Here is a 17387-nt window from a genome sequence, read left to right on the forward strand (position 1 = left end):
CGCCACCTGTGCCATTCAAGAAATATGAGACCAAAAATACATTTTGAATTTGGATCAAAACAGTGTCGTCTCTCCTGACTCGCCATTTCACACAAGTGTAGGAAAGTTATTTGTATACTTTAGTTAAAAGAAAAAAGAAAATAAACCGATAAAAAGTGGAAGGAAGTAATCATTACACTATTTCGTTCACCCGCACAAGCAGATGGTGCAGTCCACTTTTTTGGCACGCACTCGCGATGCCATGGCTCGGAGGTACGGTGCAGCTAGTTGGTCGTCAAGCAACCACTGACAAGCGTATTTGCACACCAAATTAACCAATCATAGTGCGACTATGCCTTCAGACTATAGGAACTAGAGATTCTCATGCGCTAAGCCCAGCATTCTCGAAGGATTCTTCCCATGTATCTTATCGCATATTGATAGAGGTTTTATGTGTCCAGTCTTCTGGATTGTCAGGTGTCTTAACTTCTACTCATCCCATTGATCTGATTCTGAACTTATCTCCAGTGAAAATATGCTGCGTTTGAGGCCGCTGCTCTGCCAGTCTTGGAGAAGAGGGTAGGTACTAGGTAGTTTCACATGAGCTAACACGAGAGTGACGAGACTCACTTTGCCCCTACCACTGACTTTACTAAATGTCACTTGCAGCAGTGTCTCCATTTGACTGTTCCTTTGTAACTATTGAATAAAGGTGCATCTTGAGTTGACACAAGTACAATAGGTGTGTATTCAACATCCAGTTTAAAAAAAAGTGCTGTCCATTTATGCATAACTGTGTAATTGCAGCAGATACATTTTTCGTTGACTAGTAAAGTCAAGCTTTCTCTTTTTATTGAAAATTCATCAAATAAATGCGTGCACATTTGACACACTGGCATGACTGCCTACAGTTCACATATTAAGGGATCATACACACTGACAAAGTGCAGTCATGTTAACTTCTTATTATAATCAAAAGTACATAACGTAATATGGAAGATAGTTATTAGGTAAACTTTTAGTTTACTTTTAGTGCTGTCACCTTCTGCATGGAATAATATAATAGACGAGTTCAGCCCTATTTTGCCTTTGGTCTAGGCTAGCACCTGTGATAACATTTCTTTCCCTCATGTTTATTGTCTTTTTCTCATGGTTGCCCTGATACAAAATCACAAAGGCTTGCCTTCATGTGATCTTGATGCAGATGTGAAGAATGTTCCTATGCGTGTTTGTCAGTGGGAGATTTGGGGGTATATGACTATCTTTCCACAATACAAGACTAGCTGTTGCACCCCAGCCACTGTCAAAACAGTGACCTTCAGAAAGTTTAGACTTTAGTAGTTAATAATATACGAAGGCACCAGAGTGGACTGGAAACTTCCCAGGAAATATTACCAGTCAGATAATTAAATTACATACAAAATCAAGAAATAGCACACCAAGGCCTGATTGATGCCTTGTATAATTTATTCACATAACTATAACAAACGTTTTTCTTTCTTTTACAACAGTGTAGAACTGTAGATCATGCTGTAACACCAGTCATGAATGATACAAACCTACCAAGAACTGAGTCTAATTAAATACTGAATTATAATACATATTTGAAGAATGTAACTGTCTCCCTTTCCAGTCCTAAAAGATTCATGTGAGGTTATCTCAAGTTACTCATTACCATGAAGACACATCAAAGCCATCGCTACAAAAACAAACAGCCAAAATTTCAGGACTGCAGTAAAATGATTCGGTCTAGAACCAACAAGAGGTCAACATCCTCCTTTGGACAAGAATTTCATGGCCACTGAAATCTGGTTCGGGTCAAAGGTACCGGTTGAACCTGCTACCTGGTGTGCTTCAGACAGTGAAAGGAAGCAAACTGAATGAGCCTGGTAACACATTTTATGGGATTAAATTGGGTATTATCTTCTTTGAAATAACAAAACAGGAGATAAATATAAAAGGTAAAGAAAAAGGCTGCACACTCAAAGAAGTTTAGTGATAAGGGGTTTAAATAAATGGAAACCAATGTTTCAACCTGGGAACGTCTTCTCTTCTTAAGTCATGCTTTGTCTTGTCTGTCTGTTTAGTTTCAAGACCTTTCCCTGTGCGGCTGTTGAGGTGAAGAACGAACCAATCCTGGGATTCGAGGAGGGCAGTCCAGAGAGAGCAGAACTGCTGAAGGTTAGATTAGAACACAGCTGCTCAAAATATCATATTAAGTAAAACGGCACACAAAGTAGCAAACATTATGACATTATGACATTACTTTCGCTCTCTCAAAAACTGTACGATGCTTGACACTGTCATATTCAAGTTCTATGAATGAATTGCATTGCCATAGGGCTGCAAAATAGTCTCTCCATGTTAACGTTCATTGAACATTTTATTAGCACATCATAACACTTGGTGTTGAGCTAACCAGGTCCATAGCTAAATATGCCCTCCTTCTCGTTATGATATTGATTGCCAGTAATTAATCCACTCTCACACACTATATCTTTGCAGGTGCAATGGTGCATGTTCCTGTACAGAGTGTACTGTAGATTGTCTAGACTAGTCTAGAGTGTAGAGAGACTGTTTAAATGTTTGCTGAATTACTGGATGTTTTCCACAGGCCTTGGAGGACCTGAAAGGGAAAACAGAGGAGATACCATGTGTGGTCGGAGATGAGCATGTGTGGACCAAAGACATCAGATACCAGCTATGTGTGAGTAGAGACAACTCTAGCTCCATATGGAAACTCTCCCTCCGCTATATGAGGTGAGCTACATAGTGGCCAGAGGTTCCATATGGCTAAGTCAACACCATGTACTGTAATCTGAGTAAACTATTGCATCATCATGTGGTGGGAAAATATGGAGAGTTGGGAGGCAGACACTTTCACCATACAAAGTTGCTATTTGAATATACAGAATTATGTGTTTGCTAAAATGGGGCCTGCAAATTGGTGCACATTATCTCTATTGTGATCAAGATGGATCTGTCCGATAATGGCTAAGATTGGCATCTAAAGTTTGCATGATCGGCTCATTTTGAACAAAATGCCTCAAATGATGAACGGAGCATCCAATTGCTGTGAAACGTTGCACGAACATTCCCACTAGGCAGAGGAACAAATGCCACCCTTTTCACATTGTCCTATTATAACACCACCAGGAGGCTGTTCCGAACATCCGAACATTGCCGGCACACAATATCTGTCCTGGCGGAGACCTGTGCTCCGAGGCGCACTTCTTCTAGTTTCATCAGCTGTCTGTGTGTTATCTAGTTTCTGATGATAAGATTAAATAGGTGCTGTATTCTAATAGCTCCCATTTACGTTTGCTTTCCTTTTCTTTTTTTCTCCTTTCGAAGCCTTTCAATCACTCGCATAAGGTGGCCAAGTTCTGCTATGCTGACAAGGCAAGTTGCTATTTAAGAAGATTTGTTTATATTGTATCTTTGAAACCTACTGCAGTTAAATTTTCTATCCTTTTGCTAGGTTTTATTATCAGAGCTTAACTGTATGTGGGTTAAAGGTAAACAAACAACATTGCTTATAATAAGTTGTTATTGTTCTCATATAAAAGCTTACTTAGTTAGTTAAATTATAGTATCATTACAGCCAGTGAGTTCCAAAAAGAGTTCCAGCATGGGATAAATATTTTCTCTTGGAAGTGTTCAACATCACATCATAACATTCTCAAACGTTTAACAAACAAAAACAAAAAGAAGATGTCACTGTCTCATATTTACACAATGTATAAGACTTCTGTCCAATACTCCTTCCCTCTCATTTGAATGTGATGGACACAGGAGCTGCTCAACAAAGCCATCTTGGCCTCAGTGGCAGCACGGAGAGAGTGGGACATGAGGCCAGTCCAGGACAGAGCACAGATCTTCTTCAAAGCTGCTGATGTCATTAGTGGGCCCAAGAGAGCTGAGATCCTAGCAAAGACCATGATTGGACAGGTATATTGACATTATTATAACATTTAAAATGACTTGGAGAGGACCTTTTTCTTCATTGTAACTTCACTGAAAATGCCAGGCTATATTGCTGATAATATACACATCAGCCCAGCATATGTTTTCAGTGTGTCCTACCTTTGGTTTCCAGGGTAAAACTGTAGTACAGGCAGAGATTGATGCTGCTCCAGAGTTGATTGACTTCTTCAGGTTCAACGCCAAGCACGCCATCGAGCTGGAAGGCACGCAGCCATTAGATACTCCGGGGGTCACAAACACAGCTCTCTATCGTGGACTGGAGGTAGGAAGGAACTGTGCATGTGCAGCGTTTTCCGTGGGGACGAGCACACTGAGACCCCCTTTCCACCGGTTGGTTCCCAATGGGGAACCGGTTCAGTTCTTTTTGGTTCTTACTGTCACGGTATGAGACAGGTGTTGGACCGAAATGCAGAACCACACAGGAAGGCAGGCAGATGAAGTTTAAATGACGATTCATTTACCAATACCAACACAGGACATATGTGGGCTGGACACACCATAACATAAACTATGTTCAAGCAGGGAACACAAGGAACTGAGGGTATAAGTAGACACAGGGAAAACAATACACAGGTGAACAGAACTAACAATCAACACTGGGATAGGCTGGGAGACTAACAGGACACAGGTGGAGAAAACTAGATAACACAGGGAGGTGAGACAACACAGGAAACAGTAACTAGGGAAAACAGGAAACACTAAGACATCACTACAAAGTACAAGTATACAACAGACATATCATGACACTTACTTCTTAGTCCATGAGCCAGAGCTCCAAAATTGGTGGGAAAAACTAGACCTACCGGTATATTAAATTGTTTATAGGATCAATACAAGTAAATTAATACATGATAACCCTTCCACAGTAGTAGCTTTTTCATATTTTCAATTATTTTGCATATTTTCCTACATACTGTACTGCCTAATTTGCATATTTAAAAATGTAAAATGTGTAATACATTAAATCATTGTCTTCGTGTAAGTACTCAATTGGGGAAGTTTCATGGTGAAAACAATCTAATATAGGTATGGTTTTGCACACTCAATTCATAATTAACGTTCCAATTTTGGAGCTCTGGCTCATGGACTAAGAACCAAAAAGAACTGAACCGGTTCCCATTTGGAACCAACCGGTGGAAAAGGGGCCTGAGATGCATCACTACAGTTGCGAAGCTTCTGAAACACCTTGGCAAAACAAAAATATTGTTTTCCTATGGTACCGCGCCTAGTGTGACTTCCTTGCGCTCCTCACTTGTGCTGTGTGTCACGTTTTTCTAGCCGTTTTAGACACACATAAAAGTTGAAATTGTCTCACATGTTCAGCACCAGTCACATCGCTCAAATGCTCATCATGTTGAATGATGTTAACCAAGATTGCCAAGTACAGCAGTACCGTTGGCAGCCTTATTACCGGTAACCACTTTCTTTCCCACAACATCATCTAGGCTGTTCCTACTTCCACCCATTGTGGGTCCTTTTTCATACAATGGTAATAACATAATAATAACACTGACCAAGACCCAAATTAGGTTGACACAATTGCACATAATGAGCAGGATTTGGTGGGCAGGTATTTTGAGTGTGGAACATAAACTGTTTTCCTCATGCAGTCTAAATTTTGGATTTGTTGTCATGAGGTTTATTTTTATTTTTGTATTGTTATTTCCTCCTCTAGGGGTTTGTAGCTGCTGTTGCTCCTTTTAATTTCACAGCTATTGGTGGAAATCTGGCAGGCACCCCTGCTATCATGGTAAGTTAAAAGGTTATGGATTCAGTATTTTCTCAAATTACTTGAACCTGTCCCTTCCACTTTCAACCTGGCATCCCTATTTTGGGCATGCCATTATTAAAATGTATTGTTTTTTGTTTTTTTTATCCGATCTACAAGCTCACTATGCATTGCATCGTATTGTGAGCTTGTAGATTGTATTTTTAGGGCTAGTATTGTATCATTCTTTAATCAGTTGAGTGGATTTAATTTGTTTAAATTGTGATCCTTTTTTGCAGGGTAATGTAGTGCTGTGGAAGCCCAGCGACACGGCCATGTCAGCTAGCTATGCTGTCTACAAGGTCCTGCGGGACTGTGGCCTTCCTCCCAACGTCATACAGTTTGTCCCAGCTGATGGACCTGTGTTCGGAGACACCATCACCGCCTCAAAGGACCTGGCAGGCATCAACTTCACTGGCAGCGTCCCGTATGGCAATTTTCACTTCTGAGTTCCTCTACCAAGTTCTTGTAACACATTATAAACTTTGCCAGGACCTTATTCAAGTGTATTCTTAAATGTATAGGCAGCAGGCACGCAGTGATGTTAGCAGTTATTCTATAATTATTTATTAGTTATTCTATGTGCATTGCTTGTCCTTGACCAATTCACTGGTTGATACAGTGGATTATGGCTAATGTAAAGTCTTTACTTTTACTTTATAAGTTTAATTACAAAATAGAATGTACCTGTGGTGTGTCTGTTCTGTTGGTGTATGAAAGTTAAACTCAAATTTCTAGATGTATCCATAAAGAATTGTGCAAATATGTTTGGACCACTATCACTACTAAAATTGCTTTGTCAACATTGTCTACCATTTATTATGAATTGTATTATTATTGTCACTATTGTTTTGTGAAGGGTTTTTTATTCTTCTGTTCAGGACATTCAAACGTCTATGGAAACAAGTAGCTCAGAACCTGGACATCTATAAGAACTTTCCCCGTGTAGGAGGAGGTGAGTTGTAGTTACGTTACTTGCCGCATTACATGCACATTTTCCACTTTAATTGGATTACAACTCACACAAGTTGAATGAAAAATCACACCTGTGTGAACTGAGTGGTGCAACCCCCCCCCCCCCCTCTCTCTCTCTCTCTCATTAGCAGGCAACAGTGCAGCACTCTCTCTCTGTTTCTGGCACAACAGCGCCCCTACTGGTGCTCATTAACGTATACTGTACATACTGTAGGTGAACACACGGACACATAGGTGAACAACACATAGGTGAACACGGACATTGCTGTTCCTTGGAGTGGTTGCACCACTCAAAAATTACAAAAAAGAATGCATCACCAATCGCGATGTAAGCTTTTGCTATTTGTCGTATTGTCATACAGTGAAATATGTGGGCTCAAGTGTTTAACAAGAACGTTCATCTCCTTTAGAGTGTGGCGGGAAGAACTTCCACTTTGTTCACTCTTCTGCGGACATTCAGAGCGTGGTGACTGGAACCATCCGTTCAGCATTTGAGTACGGAGGCCAGAAGTGCTCGGCCTGCTCCAGGTTGTATGTACCTGACAGCAAGTGGCCCCAGATCAAAGAGCAGCTACTGGCCATCCACAAACAGATCAAAGTGGGAGATGTAAGTGGAGAATGTATCACGGCTAAAGAATCGTTAATTAATATTATATTATTACCCAACTCCACGGTTGACCTTCACCTGACTTAGAGTAGAACATGATTGTTTACATTGCTTTAACCTTCAAACCAGCATTGTTTACAGTTTATTTATTTATTTTCTGTTAATTAGCTAACCAAAATACAATTGAAAAATGTCGCAGTATTCCATTCCAAATGATATTCTGGTTACATGTTATACTATATTACTGTTACTTATATAATAATGTGATTATTAGAAAACTATGTAGCTCAGTGTTCTGTAATGGTATTTAGCTTCATCTGCTGTTCCTTTATTCTTCTTCAGCCCGTGGAAGACTTCAGCACTTTCTTCTCAGCTGTGATTGATGACAAGGTACAGTATTTATTAGTCATATACGTATCATAACCCTGAGCCCTAACTGCTCCCCAGGCACTGTATCAATTCAATGGCGACCAGGTATCAGGGAACTATTAGTTAGGGTGGGTAAGTTTCACGGATGTGGAAATGTACAGTTAGCAAAGAATACATAAAAATACCCCAAAGGATTATCATATCTGTAGTATGCACATTTCCCACTATTACTACTACTAAAAAATCAGCAAAATGCCTTTATTCCTTTACCCCCTCTAGTCTTTTGCCCGTATAAAGAAGTATCTTGATCACGCAAAGTCGTCCCCTAACCTGACTGTCATCGCTGGGGGAAACTGTGATGATAAGAAAGGCTACTTTGTGGAGCCCACCATCATTGAGTCCAAAGACCCACAGGATCCCATCATGTCTGAGGTACTGTATATTCATTGTCTTGCCATTTTTTGAGCAGTTGGGCACTTACCATTACTAAATTAATTTAGACTAAAACTCAGTTGTTATAGTTTAACAAGGCATTGTGTTGTTAGAACGCAGGCCGGGTGCATGGATGACCTTAAATAAATAAATACCGGTAAGCATTTAACCAAGCATTGGTGAATATTTCCAACTCAAACGCTAATGAAAATTAATGAATGAATAAACTGGTTATCAATTAATGTTTCTCTCTCCAAACACCTCGGGAGGAGGGAAGCTCTTCTCTCCTCGTCAATAGAATGCGTCATCAACAAGTCTACTCGCTAAATGTAAATTAACTGGACAATTACCGTGTTCAATTGTTCATTCACGCATAGCCGGTTTGAGCCTAATCGGACAGAGCATCATTTATTTATTTATTCATCATCGGACCCAGACTTAACTCAAGGGTCCTGCCAGCATAAAATACTACTGAGCCCGGAATGTTGCGGTCATACATACACACAGCCCTCCATTTAATGTCTGGAAAACTTCCATAATACAGTGCATGTGTGAAAGTGACTTAATCTACAAAATGTTTTAATGTATTTAATGGCCTTGCAAACCTGTCTCATAGTCATAAGGACTCTTTTCAGTATTATTGCTGCAGAGGCTACTTTTTGACATCACTTTATCTTTTCTAGGAAATCTTTGGGCCTGTTCTGTCAGTCTATGTTTACCCTGAGAAAAACTACAAGGAGGTGCTTCACCTGATTGACAACACCTCCCCATACGCCCTGACAGGAGCAATATTTTCGCAGGACCAGTAAGACGTGTTTTTGTCTAACTGCATTCCCCCAATATTATACTTGTTAGGCTTAAGTATCTTTTTGTAATATTTAGTTACCGGTAATTATTAAGTAATTATCACAAAGCCTGCATGAAGGACACATATGATTTGTGACACGGTTGAACATTATAAAATAAAATGGCACTTTTAAACAAATGTATTGGACGATAAACAATTTAATTGAAAATAACGAAACAAGAAAGCAAGCAATGGTTCTGATATCTTTGAACATTATGGAATTAACGTCACTTCATGTGTTGTTTTGTTACAGGACTGTTATTGATGAGGCAGCCAAGACTTTAAGAAATGCTGCAGGAAACTACTATGTGAATGACAAATCTACTGGCTCTGTTGTTGCTCAGCAGCCATTTGGTGGCGCCAGAGCTTCAGGTATGAATGCTGTCTTGGTTTCCAACTGATAATTCTGTTGTTGCGCATCAGCCATTTGGTGGCACCAGAGCTTCAGGTACGAATGCTGTCTTGGTTTCCAACTGATAATTCTGGAATATGTCCTTCCATGTCATGCCAATAGGGTGATATTTAGCCATTGTTACTATTATCCCAAATGAAAAACTGAAAATAATAATAATAATAAACCAAATTAACAGACTGCATGGTTGAGAAAGAGAACAGAGAAAAAACAAGATAAATACAGTAGATGTGCATTCACACAACAATTAAAATATACTACTACCCATACTGTACACAATTGTATACAATACTGCTGTACTTAGTCATACACACAAACTGTAGGCACATACATAAATTATGCTCTCTGTTTTAAGTCTTATTTCCAATAGAATACATTTAATGTTTTGAGGCTGATCTTTGGGGTGAACTGTATTACAGGCCTTGAGAATGATCTAAGAGTGTTACATTTTGGCTAAGTGGCCTGGTTATTTTATTTGTATTGTCATCCACTGTTGAGGAAACTCAATTTCACAATTTTCGGAACAGCTGTATTGTATGTGATAATATACACATCCCTGAAACTTTCTGCTCACAAGAAGGCTACATCAGACATGGCCTCAGACATGGCCTCACTTTGTTCTCTATACCATAACAAGCTTTGGATAAAGTGTCCTCTAAAAGAGCATGTGTTAATAATATTAATATATGTTGTTGCCCATCTGACCGAATTATCTAACTCTAAACCATGACCCTTCTTCTCTGCTAGGAACCAATGACAAACCTGGAGGTCCCCACTACGTTTTGAGGTGGACCTCGCCACAGATGGTCAAACAGACTCACGTCCCCCTCACAGAATGGAAGTACCCCTACATGGGCTGAGGAGATGTTAACACAGTACTATTACCTTGGCCAACCTTCTCCCTCCATCCTTATCTGTCCAGAGACCTCTATCACCCAACCCAGCTCCCAGCTGAAGTGTCTTTCTACCCTGTCCCTCAATGAAGCTTGCACTGAACCAAGATGGAAATGTTAAGAATGTAATTTTAGCTTTTGAAAATGGCTGTGAAGGCAGTGCAATAATGCTCCCTGGGTGGTACTGTCCCATGCTGCTTGTGTCACAGGAGAGTCGTTCCGTCCGTCCTCCCGCAGTCTATCGCAGTGTAACGTCCTAATACAGTGTGTAAGTATATGATGTTACATATTTTGTGTCCACCTTAGGGCATGTCTGCTCTATTCATCTGAGTCTGGCATTTTCAAGGTGTTCTCACCACAAGCTCAAAGGTAAAAAGCAATCTATCAATGGGGCTTTTCTGTTAGTGAGTGAAGTTGAATTTTACAATTTCCTTAATTTACCTACAGTTTAGGTTGTTATTATCTTAGCTGAACTAAATTATATGTTATATTTTGTCAGTAGTGCACACAAACTACTTGTGGCAATGTTAAATCACATTCTGATTGTAGTTCTAATTACAATAATAACTTAAATCATATCCTTTTTGGTGCTAATACAAAAATAATTTATTGGTGTGTATTGGACAAGCCATAATGCAGAATTGTATGTTTGCTCTTGTACTGTGATTAGTTTGAATTTCTCAATGAAATTCCCATCCCTATTTGAGTTTCTGGAGAAAAAGTGATTATCACACCTAACACGTAATAAAACACAAATGGGTCAAATACTATTTGTAACTGGGGTTTACTACTTTTTACTAGATTATTTAGCATCCGTTATATTGACAACCCAACTACATGGTTGACTAAACTTTCTGATGTTCAGTGAGTCCTGTGTTATAAACTGCCCATTCGCTATTTGATGCAAATGCTATTCGGCCATAGTCTGTTACTGTGAAGCTGACTTGAAGGCTGACTGGTTATACTGTACTTTATTTGCTTTGCCAGATGATCAACATCACAAGTCATTTCACTTCTGGGAAATCGTCATAGTGTATCGTTTTAAAAGTGAGGGGACTATATTTTCTTAAAGGCATTTTATATTTAAATTTTTGATTCTGCATTCAGCAAATGCAGCAGGTTTTACTGTATTCACAATGTGCCTGTATTGAATAAATAAATAAAAATTGTAACAATGAAATTATCATGAATTTAAATATTTGCCTGTTTATAACAGCATTATAATTTTTTTGAACGACAATGCTGAATCAACATTGTCTTTTCTCCCTGTTATTTTTATGGCATTGCTCTGGTCTCACAGCATGGGAACCAGTCCTGTGGGAACATGGAGCTGTCAAAGTACAAAGGAGAGGTTTACAACTACTTGTCAGGATGTAGCGAGTGTTTGATGGCACCTCCATATTGACTGACACACACACACACACACTCCACGGCACACTCCTGTCATCTTTATCTCGTGGAGATGATGACACTTGACCTGATACCATGTGGTGTACTTGCTTACTGTAAATTTCTCTGGATTAAGACCGTCTGCTAAATGCATGAAATATTGTGGAGTGAGAGTCACACCTCATTGGGGCCCATGCTTAATATGATCAAGCATGCAGAATATGGACTGCAGATGAGAACTTTCGAGACAATAGGAATATAAGGCTTTCACAATCGACAGGGGGTCACGATGGTAACTTTCTTTCAAGTTGTCCAAGCATTATGAAGTCCTTCCATTGTTGGGCCATGCTGGGAGCATCCCTTTGCACAATATTCTAATACATAAAGAGACGGAATGCATTGTTATGTATAATGAATGGACCAAAACTATAGGCTGGCATGAGGCATACTCCAAATAGCGCTCTCACCGTTTCAATCCAAGTCGGCTATGATTATTGGGGTGTGATGCTGCCCCATTGTTGTTGGCTACAGAAAACACTCGACACTAATTCAACGGTCGGATATCCAACTGTTTACTGTCAGACATAGAAGCCTCCATTTCTGCTTGCTGCCATATTGACATTGAAATGTTAAGCTGCTTTTTACCATATGGCCATACTTACAAGCTATAAAATGCAAACGCAGAGGGATTGGGGGAGCTCCGAAATGGGACGCACACTTCTTAACTGACAGAGCTGAATGGTGCGAGTGTGAGAAAGCTCAGGTCGGCTTGGGGCTTTCCGGAGGCGACCGTGGGTGTCTTTGTACTGGAGTCCAAACAGCAGCTGGACTATTCACTTTGAAAATGTTTACTCAATAGATCAAATTCCCTGCTCTCTCCTGCCACGATTCTCCCGCCTAAAATCTTGGAACCTTTCACTCCACTATTAGGAAAATGTTAGAGGTTGATAAATAGCTGAAAAAACAACCAAACGCTTACTGCAGTCTGCAGCTATTGCCTATAGCTACAGTATAGGCCTACGGCTACAGGCAATATACGCTGAATGGGGCATGACAGCCTATTGATGCAAAAACCATACATGAGCTAAACCTAAACATGGAAGATTTATTAAAATAGTCTATAAGCCTATAGGCTAGCTATAGCCTACTGCCTTTATGTTTTCACTGAGTAGGCTTGCCATGCTACCCCATCAAGGCTGCTATATACCTCATGCATCATAAATGCATGCCTCACACCTGTGACCTGTCACCTGATGCTTGTGAATTAGTCTGACAATCTTTTGATGATGTTGATATGCAAACTGGAATGAATATTCTGCAAAGATAGATAGACTGCAAATATAGATAGACTGAGCAGGGCTCCAGCTTGGAGCAGGGCTTGGAGCAGCTTGGAGCAGGGCTCCAGCTTGGAGCAGGGCTCCAGCTTGGAGCAGGGCTTGGAGCAGCTTGGAGCAGGGCTGCTGCGCTTGGAGCAGGGCTGCTGCGCTTGGAGCAGGGCTCCAGCTTGGAGCAGGGCTCCAGCTTGGAGCAGGGCTGCTGCGCTTGGAGCAGGGCTGCTTTTCCAGAAGAGCTTTGAGCTTCTCGATGCTGTTGTTGATGCGATCTCGGCGCATTTTCTCCACCACTGGTTTTCTTCTCGGCTGCAAAGGAGAGAAAATTAAGCTATATGTTTAGAGGCCAGATAGTTGCTTGCTGACATTTTATAAGGCTAACAATCACAGAAGTGGGCGTGGGCCTATATGTATCAACTGGGTTGGCTTTGATTTTGTCTTTGGCAGTGAGCGTTACTTTGATTTTGTCTTTGGCAGTGAGCGTTACTTTGTGCATTTTCACAGGTGCCATGACTTCTATACCGTAGGCAGGCTTGTGCGGATCTTGAGACAAGTTGTCTACAAAGCTTTGGTCTATGAAGTGACAGCTCTGTATTTATAGACCCTGCCCACTGTAAACCGTGTGGGTCTCAGTTTGACTGAGGTTTCCCACACTCGCCGGCCAATGGGGACCACAGACAGTACAATGACAAGGGCTTCAATTACTTCATGCTAAATTGACTGTCTATTGCCTGGGCGACAATGAACGTGCACCCAGGGGAACAGGTGGAGCGTTAAATAAAAGAGTGCTGTGAAGGGAAAAAGTTGACTATTCCTCCTCATTCCAAGCTGTGTTGGCGGCTCATTCACACCAAAGGATGTCAAACCAAATGGCGGGAAAACCTGACAATGAATGAATGAGGGCCCGGGGCCACACCAGATTATCAGGGAATTCAGTCCCTCTTTGCTCTTCACTTTCTACCTGTTTTCTTCTGGTTTGTTTTCAACAATTCACTCAACAGCTATGCTAAATTAGGTTATTAAAACATGACATTTTAGTTGACAGAAGGCTAAGGCACACATCCTCTGTAGTCCTACGCTCCCTCCTAATTTAGCCTGGACATGGACATTATAGACTTATGGACATTAGGCCTAGGATATATATACATGAAGATAAATAAGCCTAAAATGTGAAATTCCTGAAATTAGAATAAGTCTATGCAAATATAGCAATCTACATAGGCTACTACATCTAGCTATTAGGCTAGATGTCATATTAAACTAAGCGTGCGTGCGTGCGTGGACTTAGGCTAGCTCACATTGTAGGGCTAGCCTAACAGCCCTAAACATACAGCCTAAACACATTAATAAACAGCTAGCCTATAATACCTACAAAATGTCAGATTAAAATAGCCTAAATTGTGGCTTAAATTTTAAGCCACGTTGTCCTACCATTGTGTACAAGAAGAAGATATGCGGTACATTATGAAAACTGCTATTTGATTGGTATGGGTCAATATACCCCCTGGCCCCTGCCTTTTTATTTCACTAGGTATTTCCCCCTCGTTGTTGGGTATCCTGGGAATGAGATGAGCCCTTGTTGGACCATGACTAATACGGTATTGAGCACGGCACACGTCCATTGTTATTGTGTTCAAAGCGTGCTGTGGGAAAGTTGGGACCGCACGGGCTACAGGATTAGTCTTTGAACAACATGAGCAGCAGCTGCCTCTGTAGCGGGAAGAACCAGCGCTCTGAGCTGCGTGCGTGCTTGCATGTGTATGTGTATGTGTGTGTGTGTGTGGCCTGCTTTTAAGGGCAACCTGTTTTTTGTTGATAATAGCCGATAATGTATTGAAAGTTTGGTACTAAATATATCAAACAAGGAGCCTAGTTAGTAGTTAGGCTATAGGCCTATACATCTCAGCTAATTAACTCATCTGCATTTTAATACAAAATCCTCCACATTGTCTTCCTTTCAACATCATCGCATCTATATGTCCATTTTGTCCCTGTCTCCTAGGTTATCAATGTCATATTATGCAAGATGAGCATGGCATTCCTTGCTGTTGTCCAGGGCCAGGCTTTGACTTGGTGGCCCTGTGTGAGGGGTGTGGGGGGCGGGGGGGGGGGGGGGGGGGGGGAGTGCAGGTGCTCAGTGTCAACTGACTGAGGAACTATCCTTGTGACTCGAGCAAGGAAAACGTGCATGGGAAAAGCCTGACCCCCCTTTTATAAGACATCCGCCCCAGTTCTCTTGATGTGCATGCGGGTCCCGATTGTATGGACATTCCAGAGCACGTGACTCTGACATTCACAGTCCAGGCGTGCTGCCTTGGAAGAAAAAAAACACTTGAGGCGGGAAAACTCTCAAACTCTCATTGTCACAATAACAACTCCTGTCGGTATTGAGTGGTGTGGAATGGATTGTGTGTGTGTGTGTGTGTGTGTGTGTGTGTGTGTGTGTGTGTGTGTGTGTGTGTGTGTGTGTGTGTGTGTGTGTGTGTGTGTGTGTGTGTGTGTGTGTGTGTGTGTGTGTGTGTGTGTGTGTGCGTGTGTGCGTGCGTGTGTGTGCGTGTGTGTGTGCGTGTGTGTGTGTGTGTGTGTGTGTGTGTGTGTGTGTGTGTGTGTGTGTGTGTGTGTGTGTGTGTGTGTGTGTGTGTGTGTGTGTGCGTGCGTGTGTGCGTGCGTGCATGCGTGGACTTCACTACATTATTATTTACCTGCAGTTCTCAGGTGTATCCTTGCTACCAATCATGGGAAGAAGCCTTATAGGTAAGGTAAATGATAGCTGTCCAGATGGCCCCATTGAGGACGAGGCACAATGAGGGTCCAGTGGTGGTCATGGCAGGGCGAATGGGGGGCTTAAGTGTGGGAAAGAAGGGAAGGTCAGAACTCTCACGCATTCCTCAGTGGAGGGACGAGGAGACAGAGAGAGGGCCTTTGGCTGCACACTAAACATGGGTGGTTCCTCTGGGCTTAAAGCCATGCACGGGGACTTGTTTTGGCGTGTGCACGTGGGGAGCGTGTGAGAAAGTGTGTCAGCCTATGTGTGTGTGTGTGTGTGTGTGTGTGTGTGTGTGTGTGTGTGTGTGTGTGTGTGTGTGTGTGTGTGTGTGTGTGTGTGTGTGTGTGTGTGTGTGTGTGTGTGTGTGAGAGAGAGAGAGAGAGAGAGAGAGAGAGAGAGAGAGAGAGAGAGAGAGAGAGATGGGGCCCATCGTGAGGCCATGGCCTTTCTTCCTGAATAGCAGAAATGTCCACATTGGAATGTGTTTATACTCAAAAGATGTGTATTCATCTGCATATTGGAGCCATGACTCACTTCTGAGAAATGCTTCTCGAGGACCAGATAGAAGAAAGAGGAGCGAGGACTTCCCTCCAAGAGGAGGCCCCTACCATCTGCCTCTTTGCACACACATATCTTCATGGTTATTAAGACACATTAAGGACTTCCAAATTGTTCAATCATTTTCTCATCCTCTCAGGGCAACCATGCACATCAAACAGCAAGTTGGATTTTTAAAGACTTCAGAACAAAGGTTCCGCATATAGCGTCACTATAGTGCTAATATAACATACTTGTTGTGAAAGGTTTCATACATATTGTACAAATCAAACTTTGCTGCGAGAATGGGCTGAAAGGTTATACTTACCAACAAAACGTAATGGTGTGGAAAAATATGTACGCATCAATTCATTGGTTACACTTATGACATTATTAAGCACAGATTCCATAATAAACATCATGTTGTAATTAAACAACCACCCCACTTCAGTCTTTGTGAAAACAATTATGAAGTTAACTAAATTAATGATTTATGACAATTGAGAAATGACAAAGTGAAGTGTAATACTTAATGCTAGACAGGAGAGGGTACAGTGGGTGTATCTCCAGTGAACTCTGTTCACGGTCGGTCAGGGCGGCCGACTGGAAGGTCAACACCACACCATGACAAATTTACATTTATTTACCAGACTGTCCGTCTGTATTTTGGTTTATGGATCACAAACAATCTTGTGATAAGTGTTCCGAGGACGAGGTCTTCCTTTTGACGTCATCAACAACGAACGTGCGAGAACTGACTGATGTCTGACTGATGTCTGACTGCGAAGATTCTGGTCTGACTGCGAAGATTCTGGAAGTCTGACTGATGCCATCCAATGACAGACTGACACTGCATTTTTCTCCTTACGTCATTTGGGCTATAAGACCCTAAACATAACAATGTATGGGAGGACCTCTATTATTGACTTTGACAAATTGTTGTAATTGTATATTGAGGCTATGACCTGTGACTTGTAAAAGAGAAATACTTTTTCTGAATTAAATATATACTCATTATCTTAGTTCGTCCATATCCTCGTGTCTGGCTCCATCCTTATTTCAGGTAAAAACCATTTATGTGACTATTCTTTGTA

General features: G+C 41.3%; 1 protein-coding gene across 1 annotated transcript; it reads left to right on the forward strand.

The window, feature by feature from the left end:
* Nucleotides 1-360: 360 nt before the first annotated feature.
* Nucleotides 361-11467, forward strand: aldh4a1 (aldehyde dehydrogenase 4 family, member A1). The gene is made up of 15 exons (XM_080789016.1): nucleotides 361-558; nucleotides 2067-2160; nucleotides 2594-2686; nucleotides 3334-3381; nucleotides 3775-3930; nucleotides 4079-4228; nucleotides 5642-5716; nucleotides 5974-6161; nucleotides 6616-6689; nucleotides 7120-7316; nucleotides 7659-7706; nucleotides 7965-8117; nucleotides 8801-8922; nucleotides 9218-9336; nucleotides 10124-11467. Exons 1-15 carry the CDS (start codon nucleotides 515-517, stop codon nucleotides 10234-10236), a joined length of 1674 nt encoding a protein of 557 aa, XP_080645142.1. The 5' UTR covers nucleotides 361-514; the 3' UTR covers nucleotides 10237-11467.
* The last annotated feature ends 5920 nt before the right edge of the window (nucleotides 11468-17387 follow it).

The sequence above is a fragment of the Protomyctophum bolini genome, assembly GCF_963924005.1.
Source record: "Protomyctophum bolini genome assembly, chromosome: 2".
NCBI lineage: Eukaryota > Metazoa > Chordata > Actinopteri > Myctophiformes > Myctophidae > Protomyctophum > Protomyctophum bolini.